Here is a 24137-nt window from a genome sequence, read left to right as displayed (position 1 = left end):
TTGTATCATCTGCCCCATTCACCAATGGGCCCACGTTTTCCTTGGTCAGCCTTTTACCACTAATATAGCAGTAGAAGCTCTTCTTGTGCCCTTGACATCCCTTGCAGGTCTCAACTCTCTCTGAGCTTTGGCTTCCTTGACAATAATTGCCATGCCTACATGCCCAGGCAATGTTTTTCAAGTCCTCCTTTGTAGCTGTCTGTCCTGTATGCGGCCTTGTCACATTCGAGCTGTACTGTGGCTTCCTTGCTTAGCTGAGTTGACCTCTTGATGCATCTCATCAGCTGACACAGAGTTCCCTCCCCACAGAAAGGTTGTAGCAGGTATGGCAGTGGTGGACCATTGCTGAAGTATCAGTTCTTCTCTGTCACACCTTTATGCAGCTCTGGTGAGGAGATAAATGATCTACCTGGTTAAAGGATGGAGCTGAGCGGCTTGCGGTGATCTGTCATGGGCTGGTGCCTCCAGTAGCTACCCCAGATTGTCTGTTTTGGGACAGGTACAGATTGATAGCATTCTTCAGCTCCTGTGTCCCCTGCCTGTTAAATTCATGCTCAAGGTGACAGGGTCTGAAAGCTCTGCTCACAGATCATTTCGCACTATTTGCATCTTAGCCAAACCAAGGAGCATAACATTACAGTGTTTATAAAAATGTAATATTCCTGAGTTTATCATACATACAATGCACACAATTGAAAATTTGAACTAGCTTTCAAATTCCAGACTATTGCTGAGACCTGTTATAGCTATCTTATCCTTGCCAGCAGGCACTATCGTAGTTACTGGGGTGGGTGGCGGAGGCAATGGGGAGACAAGAGGACACACTACAGGCAAACGACACTAAAAATAATGAATTTCCCTTGCCTGAATAGCTCTCCTAAAAATCTTTGCTTTGAAGCCTTATTCACTTCAGAGTGCTTTAATTTGTGAATCTGATGTGCCTGTATTTTGTATAATGGTAAATACTGAGAGTATTGGAAGGTAGTTCAATAGCTGTAATTTATTTTTAGTAATCATTCTGTTAGCTACTCTGATCATTGTATAAAATTATGAATTATTAAAGAATAGAGCAGATTCTCCAATTTCCAAATAAAGTTAGCCTTATAAATATTAACAGAAAATGTTCTGCTTGTGAATGAGACCAAGAATTAAAAGCCTTATGGCACATAAGCAAGTACTAAGTAAAAACAAAGTCAGTAAAGACATCAAAGAGAGTTTAAAGTGCGTTTGAGGATTTCTTTTTTTTCCTCTTAAAGGTGCAGAAAATTAAGTGCATGTCAAACTTGGCTGCTGTTGTGTTTTGTTATAAACACCTAATCCTGCAGAAATTGTTTCTGTGTGGAGGATTACTTCTGTGGGGAAAAGGATAAGCTATGGCAGTAAGTGATGTGTTAGGTACAAGTAACCTTAGCACAACTCTATAAGAAAGGCTAGAAGTGAATTAATAGTAGTATTCTATTTTTCATAGTTCATATGGAATTGAAATAAAGCTAGGCATTCATTATTACTTATTTGATCTTTACTGGAGCTCTTAAGTAGTTTAATAAATACAAATTACCTCTGTTCTGGGCAGAAAGTAGGGAGGAGACACCTGTTCTCTGGTACAAGGAATTCACAGTCCAAACACACAAGTAAAAAAGTTTGTCTTTTGATTATCTCATGTTAAAAATGAAGGTAGAGTTTTGTAGAGGTACATGTCAAAGATTACTGTAGGAAAGGTACACCAGCACATCTCATCAAAATATGGTCCAATAGTTTGATTAGGAAAATACTCTTAGTATCTTCCCTGTAATCCCTTAAGTTACAAAAGAACTGGTAACTGTTTATTAAAAGAAAAAAAGAAGGAATTCCTTTTTAAAACTGTCAGTGTCATGGTTATGCAGAGATATTATTCTACAAACTGTTTCTCATCTAGTAACCTAAGCATGGTAATATAACTTTAAACATGAATTGCAGGAGAATATATAATCACAGGATTCTGTATTTGTAAATCTTAGCTTCACACGCTCACACAGATACAGTATGTTCTTGAATGTCAACTAGTCATATGCAGGAATTTGGGGTATTCTATTTAAAATAGCCTGGTTGTGTTTTTCCCTTTCCATCTGCTGATGTATCCAAGAGAAAAGAAAATTGAAAAGGGCTAAAAGGAGGAGTGCATGTAAATGCAGTTAGCTCTATTAAGTGGGCAAATGGAAAAAAAATTTCCAAGTATGGTTCCTCTTGCTCTTCACTTTGCTGTTAATGTCTGCTTGGTAAGATGTTTTCCTGTATTCAGTCAGGTAACCTCTTTTTGTCAGTCAGTGGTCAATTCCCAGTATTTCTCCCTCATTTATTTGTCCTGAAATGTGGGATAAAATTATCCAGTGAAATTGCAAAGACATGATATTCTAAAAATGGAAGTTAAGATTTATGCCCCACCTATTTAAAAAAGTGGGGGGAAAGGAAGCCAGAGTTTATAAGAGCACTAGTGATCTTCGTTTGTTACTTAATGATGCCTTCTTTCTTAATGAAGTGTGTTTAAGAGCTGGCCTATAAACTCAAAACTAGTTCTTCTCAGTTAACTTGGTGATCTTAGACATCTGATGACACCTTTCACATTTAAAACTACATTAATAAATGTTGTTTTACACAGACAAGGAACTCACTGTAAAACTAGGGAACTTTTGTCTTGCAGTAAGTAATTAGATTTTCTGTCTCATGCGGTCATGCGGTTTTTAAGAGCACTAAAATAGTTTCAAGGAGGAGTGTTTTTCAAGCTATCAGTTGAAGTGCTAATGACCTACAAGTAGGCAAAGTATGTTTGTTTTATGATTTCTTGCCGGGGATATCTCTTCCAAATTCACAAAGGTGGAAAAAAAAGTTTCTTCTTCTCTCTGTAAATACTATTACTAAGAAATAAGACTCAAATCATCTTTACTGTTTCCTTCTTCACCTCTTTCCTTAAGGCATGTCTTAGTGCAGATGAGGGAACCAAAACTTTTCCTAACAGAGGAAGATGGATTCAGTGCTGTTCCCTCTGTGGCAGAACACTTAGCTTTACAGAATCATAGAATCATAGAACGGTTTCAGTTGGAAGAGACCTTCAAGATCATAGAGTCCAACCTTTGTCCTGGCTCTACCAACACCACTAAACCATGTCCCTAAGTACAACACCTACCCATCTCTTAAACACTTCCAGGGATGGTGACTTCACCACCTCCCTGGGCAGGCGGTTCCAATCCCTGACAACCCTTTCAGTAAAGAAATTCTTCCTAATATCCAGCCTGAACCTCCCCTGGTGCAGCTTAAGGCCGTTTCCCCTTCTGTCACTTGTTAGTGTATTTTTGCATAGAAAATTAGGATAGTTATTAGATGCCTCATAGGAGTATTGTCAGGATTATTTAGCTAATATCGCCATGCTATCTGGATTAAAGTTTGTGAACACCATTTTTTGGCTGGTAGTCACAGTAGGAGTTAAGTAATGGGTTTTTTTTTTTTCTTTCTCATTGCTTAAAATTTTTCAAGACTTGAAGAACAAAATGCATTGCTGCTAAGACTTTTAAGTAGAACTAAAAACCAAACAACAGAATTCAGCTTTTTGTATTATTACCCTTCTGATAATTTTAACTGGAAATTGAGCCTATTTATTCCAAAGTTGCAGTTTACCAGAACTATTTTTATTCAGTTTGATGCAATACTATTATAGTTTCTGAGTTGTTTTTTTTTCCTTTTTCAGACATTCAGTAGCAATGGTTGGAAATGAACCTGTTGCTGGAAAAGCAAAGGGCATAGTTCGTTAGGGGTGCTCTCTACGTTTGTAAGAATTTTATGCAAGTGTTGAGGAATGTTCTAAACAAAAGTATGTGGTTACCCATTTTTAATTTGTAAGTTAACATTAGAACAATTAAGATATTGATACCTGTATTGCAAAATATCTGTTATGGAAGCAATGACAATTAATCCGATTGCGGTCATGCGGTTTTTAAGAGCACTAAAATAGTTTCAAGATGTTTTTACTAGTGAGAATTGAATGGCTTTTTAGAGCCTGCATTTTTCCTCTGTTATATTAGCGAAGAAGACTATGGACTTTTCTAGGGAAATCACATTTTGAAAGTGGCAGTAATGGCCTAACTAAGAAGCCTCTAAAGACAAGGAAATTTAGAGTTGAAGACAAAAAGGGTCATATCTCATAAGTTTCAGTCTGGGTATTATTTTTATCACTGCTTTTTTAGCCAGTTGCTGCAAAAGTCTCAAGCATTATGGCATGATCGCATATCTGTTTTGTGCTGAATCAACTGTGACAGAGACCTTGTATGATCAAATTTGTTCAACAGATTTTTCAAAATCCTTGGGGGGGATGGTGGTGGTATTGGTTTTCTTGTCTTTTTTCTATCTCAAAAGGTCTGCACAGATTATTCTTCAACCCAAATAATTCAGTGCCCCATTCTACAGCGTGTCCTTACAAACGGTAGTGTTAGCACAACTTGAAGGAGAATTGAACTGCAGCATAGGGCAGAAATAATAGATGACATGGCATGGCATGGAGGTGGAGAACGTACTAAGCTTAGATAAAGGACCTCTTTGTCAGAAATGGTGTTTGAGGAAAATGGACATTGAATGATACTGCAGATCTCTCTTATCTTTATATATTACAACTTCTGTAGTATCAATTGAAATTTGAAATTTCTGTTTACTTGTACTTTGAGAATCAGAAATTGTTAGTTAACAACATGTTTCAAGAATTCTGTTGACATGGAAAGTGACTCCACATACACTTGGGGAGGGCTGGTGATTTTTTTTCTTGGCTAGAATGTTTCTAAACCAGACCCATCTCTAGGTATTTGACATTTGCACACTTGTTTCTAAGAAATGTTTATTTTGTGAGATAGTCCTTTGTTTTGTGGTATTTTTATATATATATCTCCTTATGTTGAAGAGTAATTATTGATTCTGTATAAAATCAGTCCTCTTTCCGTTATGTTAGTTTGTATGTTCCTTTTTCAAAGTGCTTGTAGGAGAGGAAACGCTTGCTCGCATGGTTATCCTTTTAGGTTTTGCATTTCACAATCTTGTGAAATTTTTTTTGAGTAGTGTTTTCCTTGATTCTTTTATGAAAATAACCTGCTGACTTGAGTTATTTTGCATGGTTAGCAACATGAGTGCAGATCTCTGTCAGATAGTACACAGCTTGGGCTGGCTGCATCTAAAATGAAAATGAAATTCCATGGCAGAAATACTTGCTTTGCTCCATTAGTCACTGGCTGAGATTGTTGAGTGTAATCATGTCTAAGATGATTCACAGAATGCTATAACATCTGATTAACTCAGAGAAAAGAAAATATGATTCAGGGAGTTATTTTTCCATTTTTCCAAAACAACGTAGTTTGTCATGCCATTTCACTGGGGGTTTTTATGAGGTATGAAAGCAAAATAGTGCTTAAGGGTAGAAAGGGATGAGTGACGCTTGCCATGTGGAAGTTGTCAGGGCAGCTAAAGCCAGCCTTGCAAACTTGGTGACCAAGTGACAAGATCGCGTTGATAGAATCTGTGTAGCTAGTGAAATAACACATATATAAATACAAACGAGATTAACAATTTAATGTCAAGTTAATGAACTGAACATTTACTTGTCATTATCAAATACAACACTTAATCATGCTGTGTATTAACAAATAGGAATATTCTTGCTGAAATCTCACAGTGCCATTTTGCTGCATTTCAGAGTGGTTACATGAGTACAGATTGGATTTCTCTCACTTTAACTGCACAAGGAGCGTATTTCTGGGAGTTAATGTCAATTTCTAGTGATCTTACAAGGATGACATCAGGTGTTTTACAGGGCTTTCTCATTTTGCTATGAATATAGCCCTTTAATACTGTGATTCAGTTGAGTGTTTTTCATTAGACTAGGATCTCATTTTGGTGCCTTTGGCATTTGAAATGTCAGTGACGTTTTTGGTGCCAAAAACTTGCTGCTGCTTCTCAAAAGCAGTTCCATCTAAAATCATCAAAGCTGCTTGCAAGCAACACTCGACCCAGGAAAAGACTTACGCCTTTTTGTGTTCTCATAGCATACTGCACATTGAGAAATAGGTTGATGCGCTGCATTCTGTGACTTTTCTGTGGCAAACCAGATTAATTTGTACAACTGTGTGTGCAAAATATTACTTACACATTTAAAAGTAATCATGATTTGATATTTTAAATATTACTGATGATACATATGTGAGAACCCTCAGATATATTCAGATGGAAATCTCAGTGACTGAAATAAAATTTTATGTTAATACAGACTGAAATGTTTGACACGAAGTAAGTTTTTGTTGAATGCTGTTGTCTGAGATTCTTCCTTGTTATTCTGGTTAATTATTTCTTACCAGAATTTTCCTTAGAAATAAACAGGGGAGTAAAACATGCTTAGATCAAGTCAAAAGATGTGTATTTACATAAGGAGTGGCTGGTTTGGTAATCAAATTTCTAAGCGGAGGTAATCAGAACTGTCTATCAAACCAGTAGGCAGACAGAGGGGCAGATCATATTATGATATCCTGCAGACACTTTGTAGACTGGACATTCCTGCCTCTGAGTAAGACCGTGAATAGGGTGTCCGGGAGACAAGGGCTAGAGTTCATATGCTATGTGCTGTTTGTAAGAATATGTACTGCAGTTAATCCACTGGATGTGCAGGTGTTTCAATTTCTTAATGAACTGTAATAACAAAATAGCTACTTGTTTTTTATGATGTTTTTCAGTAGTCATAGACAAAGTCATAAATAGTCAAAGAGATTTTTAGTCTGTTGTATAGTACAAGTAGTATGGGTGTAAGTGATAGTGGTGAATTGATGCAGTCAGAAACATTGATTTTATCACATAAGAGGTCCCTGTGGAAGAAGAGGCACATTGTAACACTGCCTTCCATGAGGCTACATCCAATCCTAGACATAGGTTATGTAATTAAGTGCAGTTAAATCATAATGTGTCTAAGGTAATCTAATTCAAAAGGCAGTAAAGAATAGGTTGAAGGCAGAGCTGTCAGCAGCTATGTTTATAACTGTAAAATAAAAGTGGCAATGTGTTTTCCAAGCCTGATTAGCTGCTGTAATCTGGCTTTGCATAAACACTGTTGCTGACTGTACTGCTAAGGTAAGTATTTTTATAGAGGATGAACTGTATTGTACTTTTTTTTCAGCTTACCCTACCTTTCAGTATTTGGAGCAAACATGCACTGATTACATATATTTAATGAATACATTATATAGGGTTTTTTCTTAAAAAGACTGAGTAAAGGGTAGCAATAAGCAAGCAGTAAAGAAAATTCTAGAACCTATTTGGCACCAAGTGTCTCTGCCTTTGTACCTGTTAGCTGCACTATTTTTGCAATTCATGACTGTAAACCAGGAAGTTATTAGTCTCCAACATTCCCACACAATGCACAAGTGAATTTCATTATCTTGTGTATGGTAATTTAGAATATGCTTTTTTGTTGTGTCCTGAAACCCTTGGTGAGTTCTGTCATCAGAGGATGCTGTGGAGTACTGAGGGCCATGTGTTAGCAGTCTTTTTTCATGTTCCATTTGAACTAACACACCTCTGTGCAGAATTACTCTGAGCAAGATCAAATCTAGCATGTCTTCTAAACTCCTCCTTTGTGTCTGGAAATCAGAATGAGACTATGCCTTTCTACATTTAGATTACAGTGTGTTATGCTTTATTTCTTTACTTTAAATCATAGGATCATAGAATGGTTTGGGTTGGAAGGGACCTTAAAGATCACCTAGTTCCAACCCCCTGCCATGGGCAGGGACACCTTCTGGCACTGTTATAACCTGCCCTATGAGGACAGGCTGGGAGAGCTGAAGAGAAGGCTCTGGGGACACCTTAGAGTTGGTAATGGTTTCAGACTGAAAGAGGGTAGATTCAGATTAGATTTAAGGAAGCTCTTTCCTGTGAGGGTGGTGAGATCCTGGAGCAGGTTGCCCAGAGAAGCTGTGGCTGCCTCCTCCCTGGCAGTGTTCAAGGCCAGGTTGGATGGGGCTTGGAGCAACCTGGTCTAGTGGAAGGTGTCCCTATCCATGGCAGGGGGGCTGGAACTAGATGATCTTTAAGGTGCCTTCCAACCCAAACCATTCTATGATACTATTCTATGATAAGAAGTTCAGATGGAGTGGAACAGAGCTTTCCTACCTTTTTGCCTATGTACTTGGACATTGGAGTTAAAATTATCTCTGTGTTAAGTAGTAGACTTCCTTTTCCTTCTCATACAATTTCACAGACCACTAAACCTTTCCTAGTGATTGCCAACAAACCTCAGTTTGGATTTGCAAAATGTGTCTTAGAGTTCACAAGCCATCTCAGTGTGTTGTGTAAAAATATGTACTTTGATAGTCTTCATCAAAATGACATACTCTTTGTCATTTCTACAAAATCACATTTTGTCCTTGTTCATGTAAAAAGCTGTGCTATTGCCTCTTGATTCTGTGCCAAAAATCACACCGTTATCTTGGGGTATTGTGTGCCAAAACATGTCATGAATCATTGCTGAGCTGCATGAGGTAAAGGAGAGGTGAGTGGCACAGCATATCCTTCCTGTTTGCTAACGGTTTTTCTCTCTCCGCTTAGCACTGCTGTTGTATAAGATATGTAACACAGTTGCTGTCTGCAGACAGGTTATATTACTAGATGTGATCACAGCTTCTTTTAGTTCAAGTTTGCATATTGACTTGAACTGTATTTTCTTTTGATGGCAGTATGCCAGACTTTATAATGATGTAACTGGCTAGAAACTTAAGAGAGTACATGTGCATGAAAGAAGAAAGGAAACCTATCTACTGACAGAGGCAACAAAGGTGGATAGAGCTAGAAGAGAAGGCTGGTTGGTTAAGTCGTGCTTCAGAAATAAAACTGCCTTTTTAAAAAAAGTTTAAATAGGCCCTATTTAGCCTAATAAAGAGGGATGAGTGATTTTTGTGCCCAAATCCCATCAACTGTTAATAAGAGGGTAGTAACAAATGCTTTTTTTTGACATTTGAATGTTCACTGAGAATACTTTCTCAGTTATGAACAGGAGGTGGAGGACAGGTGGAGAGTAGTCTAGGCAAAAATGCTCAGTAAAGTCTGGAACATGCATTAGAAATGTCTTCAAAAATGCCTATAGTTCATAAGTGTAGTATGGAACTATTAATTAATTATTATTATAAATAAAAAAGTTGTTGACTGGGCATATCTTCATTGACTGCAAGATAACATCAGGTTACATTTCAGCTATGCGTCTTTCTCTCCCACTTGTAACAAAAGCATTGAATTAATTAGACAACTAGGCCTTTGACTTATGTGGAGTAGTAAAAATTTCTCACATTTTCCTAGTAAGAGTAATTTGTGCTTTGAAGGCCTATTTTTACTTATATTTTCAAAATGCTGCTGTGAAATTCATATTGTATGTAGTCTTTTTTTTTTTTTTTTTATTTCAGTACAGCCATTTCTTCTTTGTTGATAGGTTCTAGAAAGTTTCAAGATCATGGATTACAGTCTGCTGCTGGGAATCCATATTCTGAACAGTAATATGAAGGAAAAAGAAGGAGAGAGTTCCCAGAGCACATCAGACACAAAACGTCCTGGAGGGCAGAAAGTTCTCTATTCTACAGCCATGGAGTCTATACAGGGCCTCAGGAAGTCGGGGGACTCTGTTGCCACAGAGACAACAAACACGTAAGTACCATAACCTGCTCTTAAGGTTACTATTAAAATTGCACATTCTATTTCTTTAGTCTGTGCCACTTGGTATTAAGAGGCAAAACATTCAAGAGTACACTGCATTTCAGGAATTGAAAGATTAAGCCTTTTTTTTTTTCAAAAGCAGAGCAGGAAATTAAAATGTTGATTAGTAGATTTACCATCTTTAAATACATGATAGCAAATTTGGTTATTTCAGAGTGACAGACGTATGCACAAGAGCATTCATTTAGAAAAGAGATGTTATGAGACAGCTATTACAAAAGTCCCAGGTATAATCTAATTTTAAATGGAAGCAGCCTGATGAGCCATAAGCAAAAACTATTCATTAACATTGAAACAGATGTTCCTACAGTGGTTATTTTCATCTCAAAGTAGTATACTCAATACCTAGAATTGTATCATCAACAACTGAAGTGCAGTCATATTCACATACAATATTTCCTGACGTTAAGAACTCTGCTTTCCTCCTCCTTTTCCATCTAGCAAAAACTGCAATTGAAATTTAAGGATATAGATGATAGTTATTCTATTATTTCCTTTGAAATACATTCAGTGTTAGTGAGAGCATTATGTTTGCCATTCACATTCTGTATAATCAGCCCTTCATTATAATGAGGGTTTAATTTCAAATTAAGGATTTACTCTTCTCCTGGTTTTCAAGGGAGCTGTCTAGGTAAATACAGCTAATGACATAGAAACAGATGCTTAAACCCACAGCAAACAAATAGGAGCGTTATGATATTTAAGCATTTATAGAGAGTTTCTAGATGTTCAGAACTCTGGAATATAAATTAGACAGAGCTGAATTTCACTGTTTTTATAGCATTACTCATGTTCACACAGAAGATGGTGAATGCTCTTGTACGGTGGCAGAGGTGTTGCACTGGCATGCTGGCTTTTGGTTTTGTTCTGATTTTATTTTTTAACTGAAAGCCAAAAGCTGATTCTATAGGTCATCCAAGAAATTCTCTCTGGTTATGATGTATGGAAACTCACCCCACATCACTTGAGCTAATGTAGTACTGCCCAGATCTTGAGCAGTGTAGTACAGCTGCTGAAAGCCTACTGCAGCAATTGAGCCCTTTCTTGGCCCCTTACACTACCTCCTCTCCCATATTGACATAACTGGTAGTGTGCCAAACCTTGCTGAGGTAGATGAAAATAAGCCTAGATATTACAAAAAAGACCCTTAGGTCAGTCTTCTGCTGTGGTTCATTGTAAGGCCATACAAGCATGAGGATAAGAGTGGACACCCAGCAGCAGTAACTACTGCTTGTACTGGACTGAATTTATAGTCGTAGCATCCAGGAAAAGCTGGCAGAATATAGTTTTGTAAACCACTTAGCACTTCTGAATGTCTGACCAGTTAATTGAGCTGGAGTTTATGGTAGCGGGGTTTTACAGTAATTTAAACTGTACTTATTCTTACATGGTTTCCTTTGTGCCTAGAATAATTAAAAAATATTCACCCAAAAAAATAAAAGCAAAAAAGGTTGAGTAGATGGTAGCCCTGTTTCATCAGGGAGACTACTGTGCTTTAGTGGCAGAATGGGGAATATACTCTCAACTATCTTTGATAGCTGTTTCAAGTGTGTATGATTTGTTTCTCAACCTGTTTAAAAAGATTTTGAGGTATTGCATGTGTTGCATCTTTAATCTCTCTTTCTTGATGTTTTGTAGTGGGTCCATCAATATCAACAGAAGCTGACAAACTGAAAATTGGATTTCAGTTTCTGGTTCTAAAAACAATGGACCCTTTTTTCTAGGTGATGGTGTAGGAAAAGAGGGTCTTAAGAGGAGGAACTTGTTTTTTAAGGTCATGGCTGAGTAAATACTCTGCACCAAGTGGAGATCCAGGCACTCAGGCTTCTCAGCTTGATACTCTTACTTTTTCTGCCACTAATCCATCTGTAAAGAAATTTTGGAAAAGCACGTACACAATTTTTAGTGAAAAATACACAAAACAACCTTTTCAAACATGGAGTAAGGTGCAGGCTTTCTACAGTTTTGTTACATATGATCAATAAAGTGGCAAAATTCTCCTTTAGCTAGGCAAAATTATTTATTTTCCTTAGTAATAAACTGATGTATACTTTTTTCCGATTTTCAGATCATCTAAATATTTCCAATTCTATATAAAAGTTATCCTAAAATATGCTTTACCACTGGATCCCAGATACTTTAGGCTTGCTATTTAAAATCAGTTGTATACTAAGTGACCCACATTTGACTGACTTTGCACTGTGGCATCTAGGTTTAATGCTGTGCCTATTTCTTTGGATTTGCAAGTGGGAACAGTTCACCTACTAACCGATGGACAGAGACGTCTTAAAAGATAATCTAACTACGTTTTTGTTGTTTCTCTCAGAATGGGAGGTATTCCAGCTAAAAGCCATAAAGGAGAAAAGCTGCTTCTATTCATGGGTATTATTGATATTCTCCAGTCTTATAGGTAAGCTGAATTTCAAGTTTTTATTGAATAAATTATTCTGAAATTACTTACAAAGCGGAAATTCTATAAAGCACTTCTGATTTTGTTTTTATATGCTTAGGTTAATGAAGAAGCTGGAACATTCTTGGAAAGCTCTTGTTTATGATGGGGTAAGTAGATTTTTATTATTTTTTTTAACTGCTGATATTTTACCTAATGGAACTTTGACTTATGTTGACCGAGAAGGACCTAGCTCTAATATATTTGTAGTCTACGTGGTTTAGGCTGTTGCTGAAACCTTCTAGGCCCATTTCCCCATACATGCTCAGATTTTATTTGTTGATCTTTCAGAAAGCAACTAAAACGATCATCTTGTCCTTGTAACTCACACAAGACAATGTCCACTTAGTAGGACATTGATGAATCTGTAATGGAAAAGTGTACATGATGTGAAAAAAGAAATTTCAAATGCTAGGAAGATTTTGGACAATATGGCTGTATAATTCATAACTCATCATTTCATAAATGAAACACCTAATGAAAAGTCCTTGAAGAATTAACCTTTAAAAAGGAAAACCTTGTTATGATTAATTTATTTTGAGCATGCCTGAAATGTATGATATAGTTTACCTGAGGTGTCCAGCTTCTTTTTTGACGATTTACTTGTGATTTACTTATGGAAAACATGACTCAGACCTTTTTCAATCTTGTAGGACACTGTTTCAGTTCACCGACCAAGTTTTTATGCAGACAGATTTTTAAAGTTTATGAGTACAAGAGTTTTCAAGAAAGTTCAAGGTGAGAAAGTTATGACTACTACTCTTTTTTTTTGTTGTTTAATAATCATGCTTCTGTCTTGGCAATAAAAAAATCCTTTCTTCAACCTCATGTAGCACTTACATTGCCAGAAGTTGAGTTTCTACACTGAAGCTAAGGTGATTGTACTCTAATAGTAAAATTACAGAGAATTATTTGCCTTGTATTTTTGTCATATCAGAGGCATCTGAAGGTAAAACAGGTTCCCTTATATTAGCATTGACACAAAGATAGATTTTGTGATCTAGTGATGTGTCCAGACCTGCATCTGTTATTCATAGGAATACCCCCATTGTTTATAATGTATTTAATTTGTAAAAGTAAAGATTGCTTACATACCACCCCCAGCATGTTTGAAAAGATAGGCATTCTTCCCTTTGATATGGATTTCTTCTGTGCTTTATCAAGGAAAAAAATCAGAAGTTGGATATTAATAAAGTCTTTTGTCTTTGCCATTATCATCTGTTTCTAGTTTTCTCCTCCATTTCTCCCTCATTAATCTTTTAATTAATTCTCAAGGGTAAGATATATATTACTATTAGCTACTTACAGACTGCGATGGGTTGACCCTGGCTGAATGCCAGTGCCCACCAAAGTCACTCTATCACTCCCCTTCTCAACTGGACAGGGAAAAAAATTAAAACAAATGGCTCATGGGTTGAGATAAGGACAGGGAGATCACTCACCAATTACCAACCACAGGCAAAACAGACTCAATTCAGGGAAATTAATTTAATTTATTACCAATCAAATCAGAATAGGGTAACGAAACATAAACCCAAATCTTAAAATACCTACCCCCCATCACTTCCTTCTTCCCAGGCTCAACTTCACTGCCACTCAGTTGGGGTCAGCTCTCCAGGCCATGTCCCCTGACAACTTCTAGTGCACCCCCAGCATCCTCACTGGTAGGGCAGTGTGAGAAGGCCTTGATGCTGTATAAGCACTGCTCAGCAATAACTAAAACCTTGGTGTGCCATCAACACTGTTTTCTTCACAAATCTAAGACGTAGCACCATAGAGATACTACAAAGGAAATTAACTCTGTCCCAGCCAAAACCAGTACACTATACCGTCCAGAGAGTCCAAACTGCAGTAACTACCATGTGGGCATATGAAGTTACATTTCATCAAAAATATTGGAGAAATAGCTATCATATTTTGTTTCTTGATTCCAAACTGAAAAGAACAAATTCATGTTGCCTTAGTACCATGGAGTGAGCAGTATAGATATTTTGTTCTAATCTGGGTACAGCTGTGAAGCAGAACAACAGTAGGCACTGCAAGCATTAAGGAACAGATTTATTTTGAGACTTGCTGCCTTTAGCCTGACTTTGAAAATTAACACGGGAAAATGAGCTATCATTCGAGAATACACATCTTGAACGTAAGTTCATGTGTTTGTATCTAGCTTGATTTATAGTTCCCCCGGGTGTGATAAGTATATTCATGCACAATCAAAGTTTAGAGACTCATCTTCTTACATGCTTCTTCCATCAAAATTTCAGATCAGGTTTTATTTTCACTAAAATTTCTGCCACTGGAAATCAGTATTTTTCAGACTGTACTGGTCTTTGCATTTTGTCTAAAGATAGTATCACTTTTCTGAAGACCAGTATCCCACTGTTTTTGGAAAGAATCAAATTATTTGGAGTGAGCTGGTGAAACTCTGACCCTGTCCATGAAAACCAATGTTAGAGACATGCAGATTAGAACATAGGTGATTAGGTCTAAAAGAGCAAGAAAGAAGAGAGAAAACTCGTAACTAGAAGTGACAAGAAATCAGAAGTGTAGGTGATAAGTACTTTGTGAAATTACTGAATAAGAAGAAAAACAATAGGATAGACTGATGAAAGGAGAATGTATGACATGTTGTGACAGGTATTCAGGAAAATAAGACTTTTGGAGAGTCTTATAAACATTAATGAATTGATGGGTAACTCCTCAATGAGTTCATCATGCTACTGAAAGAAAATTCAGTCTGAAGCATTGCAAGTGCAGACAAGGATGGTGATGACCACTGAGATGCATTCAGTGTCTGTGCAGTGAGGAAGGCTGTAGGGAAGACCTGACAAATATACCAGCAAGGCAAAGATGTGTGCCTAGGCTGCTCTTTGGGGAAAAGCTGTTGTGGTTATCTGAGCAATGAGGGGGTTTTTCAACAGTTACAGCAAGTGGTAGAAAACCTTATAATAAGACATATATTGGCTGGTTTAAATAGTATGCATCGATATTAATTTACTGCTTTACTGCCAAATTATTTTTTAAATCTGTGGAGCTGCTGAAATTGCACTTTTTTTTTTTTTTCCTCAGTAAGAGATGGGATGTTTCTGCTTAGCCTCTGGGAAACAGTGTTTTCTGTGTTTCAAGACTTTTTGTAAAGCAGAGTTCTTGACAAATCAATATAAATTGACTGGCTAGAACTATGTAGCTGATAGAGGGACTTATACTCTAAAATAGATCCTAATTAGCAGTTTGATAATCCTACTCAGGGAATTGTATTTGGTTTGGAGTTGAACGTCAAAATGTGGAATGGACACTTGGCTCAAATACTAGAGAAGGAATATTGAGCATATGGCATTGTATCAAACTGATAGAAGGTGTTTTGTACATACCTTTTTGATCAGTGTTATGCTGGTCTCTTAACATTGTCATTAGTTATCTGGAGTGAGAAACAAGTCTATGTGGATAGAGGTAAAACAAAATATAAAAAGAAGTATAGAACTAAATGAGATTTTAGTGAAACAAGAATGACTACAAATACTAGCACAAAGTAACAACTTTATGTGTTAAATGTTAACAGTAATTTCAGAAAAGAATTATTAATATCAAAATAAAGTAATAGATGTAATATGACAAAATATGAAGCAATATTCAGCTGAAAGGATGAAGGAACCTCCTGAGACTCAGATCTCTTAAACCGTAGAATAATTTTGCCAGGGAACTGGTGGGAGCTCTCTTGTCTGAGACAATACTCAAAGGAACTCCCCTACACTGATAGAGAGTAAGGAGTAGGCAACTTGATACCTCTCTCTGTTGGACAAAATAAATGTCTCATGCAGCCATAAATGTTTCCTGAACATTTGATTCTTTTTTCAGTTCTTTCTAATTCTGACTGATGGATTTATGTCAGCACAAGACACCCACCTTTCAGTATTTGAAAGCTACAATGTACAACTAAGGACATCATGCCTAATTTTCTCTCTAATCTTAATTTTTCTGTCTCATTTTTCCAAGCTATTAACCTGTCCTAATATCCTCGTCTTTCTGATCTGCTCTGCATACAAGGCTAGTAATCTACTTTTACACAGATTAATGGTTCAAATGCATTGTCATTCTTTCTAAACTAACAAATTGGGAGTGTTCCTGCCTTCAGGAACATTGTTTCTAAACTCTGAGTTAGAGATTTCAGTTTAAACTCTTAAGCCCTGTTATGAATGTGTGCTTTTCCTCCTTGGGCACAGAATAAACCTCCATAAAGAACAATAAAAACATAATAAGCAGGTTCAGCCTTGGGCAGAGGCTAGCTCAGCAGCTATCTACCATATTATTTTTTAACAATATCCTGGAGCTATGCATCTGATTCTCTTCTTCAGTCTTTAGCCAAGTGGCTTTGATGCTTTTAATTTGAATTTTGTAATAGAGCACAGTATGAACTATTGCAGTGCATCTGAAGTAACCTTGCAGCCAATGCACAGAGGTCGGCAGCTGGCAACTGAAAAACACTAAATGAACTATCTGGCATCCTTCTGGAGAAGAACTACAAATAGGGGTGTGGCTAAGTAATAGTGGCAATGGGCAGATCCTAGAGTTTCACCCCAAATGCCATTGTAAGTAGGCAGGCCCTGCTAAGAATTATAAAGGGAATGCTCATACCTGAGTATGCAAGCCATTAGCATTTCGGAAGTGTTTATTTTAGCCAAAGATTATGTTTGACACATGTCACTGAAGTGGAAATTCTGCAGTATCACATAAGTCATATAGCCGTAGTTCACAGCTCAAGGAAATGAGCTCATAACCTCTCAAAATACTCCAAATGTCTTTCCAGTTTTCCTGTCTTCTGTTTTTTTCTGTGTCATTCTGTTTCTGATTACATGGGTTGATACTCCATAGGAGATTTGTACCTTAGTGATGTTAGAGTTGGTTAACTAATTTGATTTTTTTTTTGGTCTTATGAGCAGTAAGAAACTCCAGAAAAAGACAGAAGTACTTGAGTTATAAATGAAATAACAACGCCTGTAACTCTAGTTTTAATGTAGTATTTCGTAAGTGGGTTTGTGTCTGGATATGTTCTTTGTATTCAGAAACTCTAGCTTTATAGATGGCTTGCTTTTCTATATGCTGTTAAAGATGTGCAGGGAGATAAGATGGCATCATTCAACACCTAAGTTCATTTGGTAATGCAGCTTTAAAGTCTTCACCTTCAAAGAAACGGTGCAATTCCATCACAGCCCTAAAAGCGACATCACAAGAAGTAGTGTGTGGTGTTAGCCAGGAGTGGAAGGATGAAAAACATGGCATTCTTGCTGAAGGACAAAGCTACGCCAGCCTTGATGAAGAAGGTAATGTCTTTCAAATCAACAGCCTAAACAATGTTTTTAAAGGAATTTAGTATAAGCTCTAGAAGCTCTATAACTAGAAAGTTTCCAATCTAGATGATCTTTCAAAACTTCAGTCAGTTTAGTCTTATGGAGAGTTGTTAGTCATATTTGGCAGAATGGACCTTCAGGAGCAAGAGGAAGTCAGAATCAAGGTTATAGTACGATCTTGATTTCAGGGCATCCTAAAAAAATTTATCCAGACCAGGCAGCAGATTAAGGCTACTGCCAGTGAACAAACATGTCACATGAAGTGTTCTGAAGCTCCATTCATTGTTTCCAGTGTTTTTTTAAGGAGATACAGACTTTGCTCCTTTCAGGGCTCATTGCAGCCAGGCTCAAAGGAGAACCAGCCACCTAACCCCATCTGACAACTGGGCCCTGGTACTGTGAGACCAGTCCCAGAACTTAGAAGAATTAATCAGATGTTCATACCACTGTTTAATATTTGACCTTGAGGTTGCTCTGTATTCTGCTGAATGTACTGACTAGCAGCTGAAATTGACCCTGTAATGCAAAAGAGTGTGGCTATGGGCACATGAATATTACAATCTCATCAACTCAAACATATTAAGAAGCTTCAAGAAGCTGTTGAGAGCACTCTGTGACTCCATACATTTGCATAAGGATTCTTGGATTTGATTTGAAATGAAATTTGTTAATGTTGTTTTTATTTTTCTGTATGCAGTACTCAGTTCACGCCACCGGCCGGATCTAGTGCCAAGCACTCCATCTCTGTTTGAAGCGGCTTCCTTGGCGACCACAATTTCTTCTTCTTCCTTGAACGTAGATGAGCATTATCAACATGATCAACCTACACTGTATTCTAGCAGGTAAAGGCTGTATATGTGGTAGAGGATTCTGCATTCTTTTACTAAAAGTCTGACAATTTGTGCAATGGAAGGGGGCTCTGCGGAAGAAAAAGCAGAAGGGGGCAAGGGCCTCTGTAGCTCAGTCTTGAACCTCTCCAGTGAAGCAGGGGTGCCATAAACCCATAGGATTTATGTATATGTTTGTTATTATATGTATTGTGTTTGGGGTCACAAAATAGAAAGCATAAACGCAGCAGAAATGTTATAGTATACGTTGAATTTTTTGTCATGTTCCAAAACTAAACTGGGCATTGAAAACCTGCTTACGCCTTAGTCTGTGCCATAAACCAAACTACATTAAGGTCAGGATAGGAAATACTTGTTGTAGCTTGGCTGTAGCCTAAAACAGCTGCAGAAAACTGTTATGTGCTAGGAAAATGGACGTACTTTCAAGCTGATCTTTATTCTCAGTGTACAGTGCTGAATGGTCTGCTTTACATTCTTTTGAAATTACCATTTTCTGAAGTGAGTTTCTATGAAACTTCACCCATGGGTGGGATTAGAACCTGTCTAATTTTAACCCAGGAAGGATAAAAATAGGAAAGTCTCAAAAAAAGTTGTGCAGATGCTTATGAGCTAGCTAGAATGTGATTTGAGTTGTGCTTGAATATCCTTTGGCCATGACTGTCCAATACAATGTTTATGCCAGTCTTGCTGGGAAATCATCTCCCTGTGTGTGCACGTACGTTACATTGTACACCTGAAGTGTGCTGTGTGGTGTTGTCTTGCCTGCTTGCAGATCTCTTTACTGTGTGTTGCACTGCAGAACAGCCATTTCTTCACCTGTTTTTGTCAAGAAGGGTAACCACTGTGAACTGAAGTATCTTGAATTTTGTTTGGAATAATTTGGAATTCTGGACTACATACTGTCTGTATAAATTTGATAAATTTACTCATGTGCCGAGATGTAGTTCTTTACCTTAAACTGCATGTCGTCCAACAAATCAAGTTATTTTAAAAGCAATCTGGAGGCAGTAAAATTTTGTCTCCTGCTAAACTCTGACCAACTGCATTTTCATAAGAAGTAAAATAACTTACAGAGTTAATTGATCAAAGTGATATTTGCAGCTTCCATTTTCATTAAGTGCAAATAAATTCCACCGATTTGGAATTTTCCATAACTCTGAGTTTTGCTATAAAAATTTGGAATGAGGTATGGTTTGTGGTGTAACAAAGATGAAGTTTTAATTACAGAACCATCACAAGTTGTCCCAAAATGCATCTACGCAAGCTTCAGGAAATAAAAATACTAATGAATACACATTAGTGGAAATAGATGTCCTTCAGTTCAACTCCTGTCAGTCTTGTGCAGTTTGTGACAAAGTTAGCTGTAAGATTTCAATATTCCACCATCTTTTACCAAATTTAAGCTTTACTAGAAATAAGGTTATCGAGTACTAGGGTTTTCTGTTTGCTTGAAGCATCAAATAAAACTACAGAACTTGTATTAGTATCAGTCAGCAAAGGAGAACTGTGGAGTTGTCTGGATAAAGAGTTCAGATTTACTGCAAATAAAACATTTCAAATACTCTTTACTCTCCATAAATTAATTGTAGAGTAAGTCCGTGATATTTTCCTGTAAAGATATTACAAAATAATTCTAAAATAAATAAGATTTTTAGCAGATCTACACTTTGATTGTATGTTTAGACTTGTTTACTGTCCAGTGGTGAATCAGTCAATGAAATAACTTAAAATGTAGTACATGTTGTCAGTTATCCGATTACCCTGCACATCCTTATCTTACAAAATCTGATTGGAACTGTAGTGTCTGCAGTCCAGGTTTTCGTACTTTCAGTTCACCAGTACCACAGGAGACCTTGTCTAACACAGCAGACCTTGAACCAGCATTCATAGATGTGTGGCACCCTCCCTGTCTTGTGACAAAGCAAAAGACCTTGTGCTGTAGCCAAGCGATCTGCCACGGGTGCTGACCAACTAACATCCTTGCTGGTCTGGGTGTATTCTCTTCAGCTAGGGCTCGGTGGCAATTATTTCTCCCAACCAAGTAGTGGTTCATGTCACAATCTCAGTATGTACGATTCACAAGGATCCGTTTCCATGCCATAGCTAGCAGCTTTGTTTTAGGATTTAAGAAAGCTGCTAAGCATGCTCAGTATTAAACAAATTTCCTCAAATTATGCTGGGCACTTGCAGATTTCTACCGACTTCTGCCTTCTGCATCAGTGTAGGGAGGTCCTTCCTTCTTCATGGCACTAAATAATATATCCAGCTGAAGTTTTATTTATGTATTTATGGTACATTGGAGGAACTTCAGTCCTCCCATGAGAAAAGCTGGCAGGGAAATAAAAACACCAAGAAACCCATGCTGCAGTGATGCATTGAGTTGTAGATATCTTAGGTTTTTCTCACTGGAGTTCTGCTTTTGAGTATTACAACATGTTGTGATGCAGAACTCATCACTTTGTCATTTGTCTCGGAAAAACAGAAAGCCTGGAGCAGTCTTTGAAACAAAGCCTGAATTAATGATTTGTTTACAAATGTGAGCCTGCTTTCAGTCTTTAAATACATAATTGAGTATGACATTCTGCTTCAAGTTATTTAATAGAATTACAGTTTGGCTGCTGCTTCATCAGGCTTTTTCCTCCTCCTTCAAAGCGTCATGGCACAAAGTAGTGAGTACACAAATTTCCCTGTAACCAGTCAGAAATCTCTGGTTTAGGGTAATAAAGGGAGATAAAAATACGGTATCTGTACAGTTCCTTGGCTCCTGTTAATGCTAACAAACAGTATGTGCCCATACCAGTGAGAAGACAAATGCCATTATTTAACTCATTAAAAAGAGACCAGCAATACTTACTGATACCTTGAAGCATGCACCATATTTTTAACTTCGGGGTTTTTTTTCCTAATTACCCTCTGTTTTTGTCATGCATGAATGTAGTTGTTCTCCAAGGAGAGGGAAATTGCATTTTATGTGAGAAAGGAGCTCAGCACCATCTCTCCTTAAGAGTGCTCAGCCCTCGTGGTAGGAAGCAAGGAACTGCTGCCAATGCGGTTAAACAGCCAGCCGGAGCTGGCTCCTGAGTGTATCATGTGAGGAAGGTTTATGTAGACCTGTCTTGGTACTGATTAGAACTAGCATAACTAATTGGTAGTTAATGCAGAGCAGCATTGAGGGACTTGTGATTAAAGCAAAAAAGAGAGACTGAGCAGCAGTCATAAACATACAGCTTATTAGGATTGTTTTTCCAGACTGCTAGCTGAGTATTTTTCAGCAAGTTATTCCTTAGTCCTTAAAGAGTGAGAAGAAACTCAAGGTGCTACCCAGGCAGTTTGAAGAGGAACTGATAAAAATAGTGAATGAAGGAGTAGTGGGGAGGGGAAAATGGCTGTATTTTTCAGCACAAAAGAACTTTATCTAAAAAAGGGATGTAAAAAGGAAAAAATGGACAAACGTGGCATATGTTATTCAGCAAATGTAGGCATTCTTGTTTGTAAGAAGACAGCTGCTTTCTATTCTATGAAGCTGTTTCTCAGTCGAGTGGTTCTGTCATAAGCAATGTCAAGTATTCATTTAGTAAGAGAACAGAATTGACAATTTATTGCTTCTATTAAAATTTTCAAAGATTTTCCACTCCTCCTCAAGTAGAGATTATATTTGGTGCAGATATTTTAGTACCTAAAAGGACTGTTTTCCACTAGAATGTATGTTCAATTTTGAGTCCAAATACACTTCTTTGACTGGGTTTATTTGCTTTATCTTATGAAATGTAATACTTACATATTATATCAGGGATTATTTTTATAGCAGAACTGATAACAGATTTTTTTCCCCCCTCCAGGTAAAGTTTTCCTAATAAGTACTGACAAATTAAATTAAAGATGATAAATCTGAATGTCCTGAGCAGTATGAATGTTGTCTCAGTTGACAGTTTTACAATTGCAAAAAGCTGGTGCCCCTTACCGATGCTTCTGGAAATGTTTTAAACTGGAGTTGCAAATGCAACAGAAAGTCTTGTTCCAATGTATCTTTCAGCAAGTCTCATGGCTTCCAGTCACAAACCCAAACAAAATCCCATGATGCGTAAAGGGGTACTTCACCTCTCTGTCTTTAGAGCAATACCAAGATACTGTGGCTTATATAAGGAGAACTGCTGAATTCTTCCTATACGTTTCAGCCTAGGAAAATGTGAACTAATTCTTGTTCCTCTTTATGCATTCTGTATCTCCTTTCTGTAAGATGTGTATGTAGTATGGACTTCTGCCTTCTCTTTATTTTCTTTACTTTTCTGTGTATTTTTCAACTGTTTGTTTGCTTACCTTTGCATTGCTGTTTTTTGGTGCATTTGAAATTTTGTAAGGCTTTGAGGACTTGTATTTTTTTTCTCTTACACAGTCTAAATTTCCTGAAATGTCCGAACTTTGAACTGAAATCATAGAATCATAGAATAGTTTGGGTTGGAAAGGACCTTTAAAGCCATCTAGTCCAACCCCCCTGCACTGAGCAGGGACATCTTTAGCTGGATCAGGTTGCTCAGAGCCCCGTCCAACCTGACCTTGAATTGAATGTTTCCAGGGATGAGGCTTCTAGCGCCTCTCTGGGCAGCCTGCTCCAGTGTTTCACCACCCTCACTTAAAAAAAAAATTTCCTTATATCTAGTCTAAATCTTCCCTCTTGTAGTTTAAAACCATTACTCTTTGTCCTATCGCAGCAGGCCCTGATAAAAAGATTGCCCTTGTCTTTCTCATCAGCCCCCTTTACCGAAAGACCGCAATAAAGGCTCCCCCGTGACTTGACATTTATCAAAGAACCTTTTCAAAGACAGCTTAGAAAATAAAATTAAAATTTTCTGCTGCTTTTTCAGTGAAGTGATGTGTAGGTATTAGTTTTCCTGTTGTAAGGAATACTTAATGACGCCTTTTGCCAGTGTGGCTTTCTATGTAAACAAACTTCCATGTGTTGTTTAAATGTTCTGTCTGTCCACCCTCCACCCTTAGCTTCTGAAGCTTAGACAAACTTGTCTGAATCTGATTCAAAGTTCATTAAATTCTTGCAAGCTTCATGAAAATAAGCAGCTAGGTGGAGGAAGAAGACTTGCATGCTCTAATGCTAGAAACAGATGCACTGAGATACAGGAGGAATTCCCATGGAGAAGAAAGAAAATTTGACTATGATTGAAGCAACGTGTAATTATGGCTTAAAGAAAAGCAAGGCTTTCCTGGTTCTTCTGTGATGGAATTAGTTTTGCTTCTTTTTTTCTTTTTTGCCTTTGCTTTAACAAGAGGGCGGCAACAGTACAACTGAGCACACTCACGGTGGCTGATAATTACAAATGAGAGCAAGTAACTGTAAAAATGTGGGATTTGCTTGGCTTTTCTTTCTTTTTCAATATGAAAATTAAGGGTAAGAACTCAGTGCACTGTTCTTCCTGATACAGTGTGTCTGTAGGGATTTCTCTTGTTCTGTTGTGTGCCCCACCACCCCCAATTTGTCTTTGCCTTACCAGAAGTCTGCATTAAAACTGGCAATCAGTGCAGCTATGATGATGCTGTTGCAGAAATTTGAACTTTTAGTTACCAAATGCTGACAGTGTGTGTGTTGCTGTTAAGAGATGCAGGGGTTTTTTTAAATCTTTTGTGCAGAAGTTCCATGTGCATGTCAGTTTCTACTCAGTTATTTAATTTGAAAAAAGGCTGTCATTTTAAAATTTCTTTAATGTGCTGGCAGAAGCTATGTTTTGT

The 24137-nt window shown here is 37.4% G+C and overlaps 1 protein-coding gene across 1 annotated transcript in view; it reads left to right on the top strand.

Annotated features, from left to right (window-relative positions):
• PIP5K1B (phosphatidylinositol-4-phosphate 5-kinase type 1 beta) overlaps positions 1-24137 on the top strand; it is an 82906-nt gene that overhangs the window by 40989 nt on the left and 17780 nt on the right. The window contains exons 7-12 of the mRNA XM_086479449.1: positions 9476-9687; positions 12083-12166; positions 12267-12315; positions 12859-12943; positions 17368-17523; positions 18248-18392. Of these exons, the coding sequence (XP_086335575.1) occupies positions 9476-9687; positions 12083-12166; positions 12267-12315; positions 12859-12943; positions 17368-17523; positions 18248-18392 (731 nt within the window). The remainder of the gene's footprint in view (positions 1-9475; positions 9688-12082; positions 12167-12266; positions 12316-12858; positions 12944-17367; positions 17524-18247; positions 18393-24137) is intronic.

The sequence above is a fragment of the Leptosomus discolor genome, chromosome Z, assembly GCF_034619465.1.
Source record: "Leptosomus discolor isolate bLepDis1 chromosome Z, bLepDis1.hap2, whole genome shotgun sequence".
Taxonomy (NCBI): Eukaryota; Metazoa; Chordata; class Aves; order Leptosomiformes; family Leptosomidae; genus Leptosomus; species Leptosomus discolor.
This window is presented reverse-complemented; position numbering and strand designations above follow the sequence as displayed.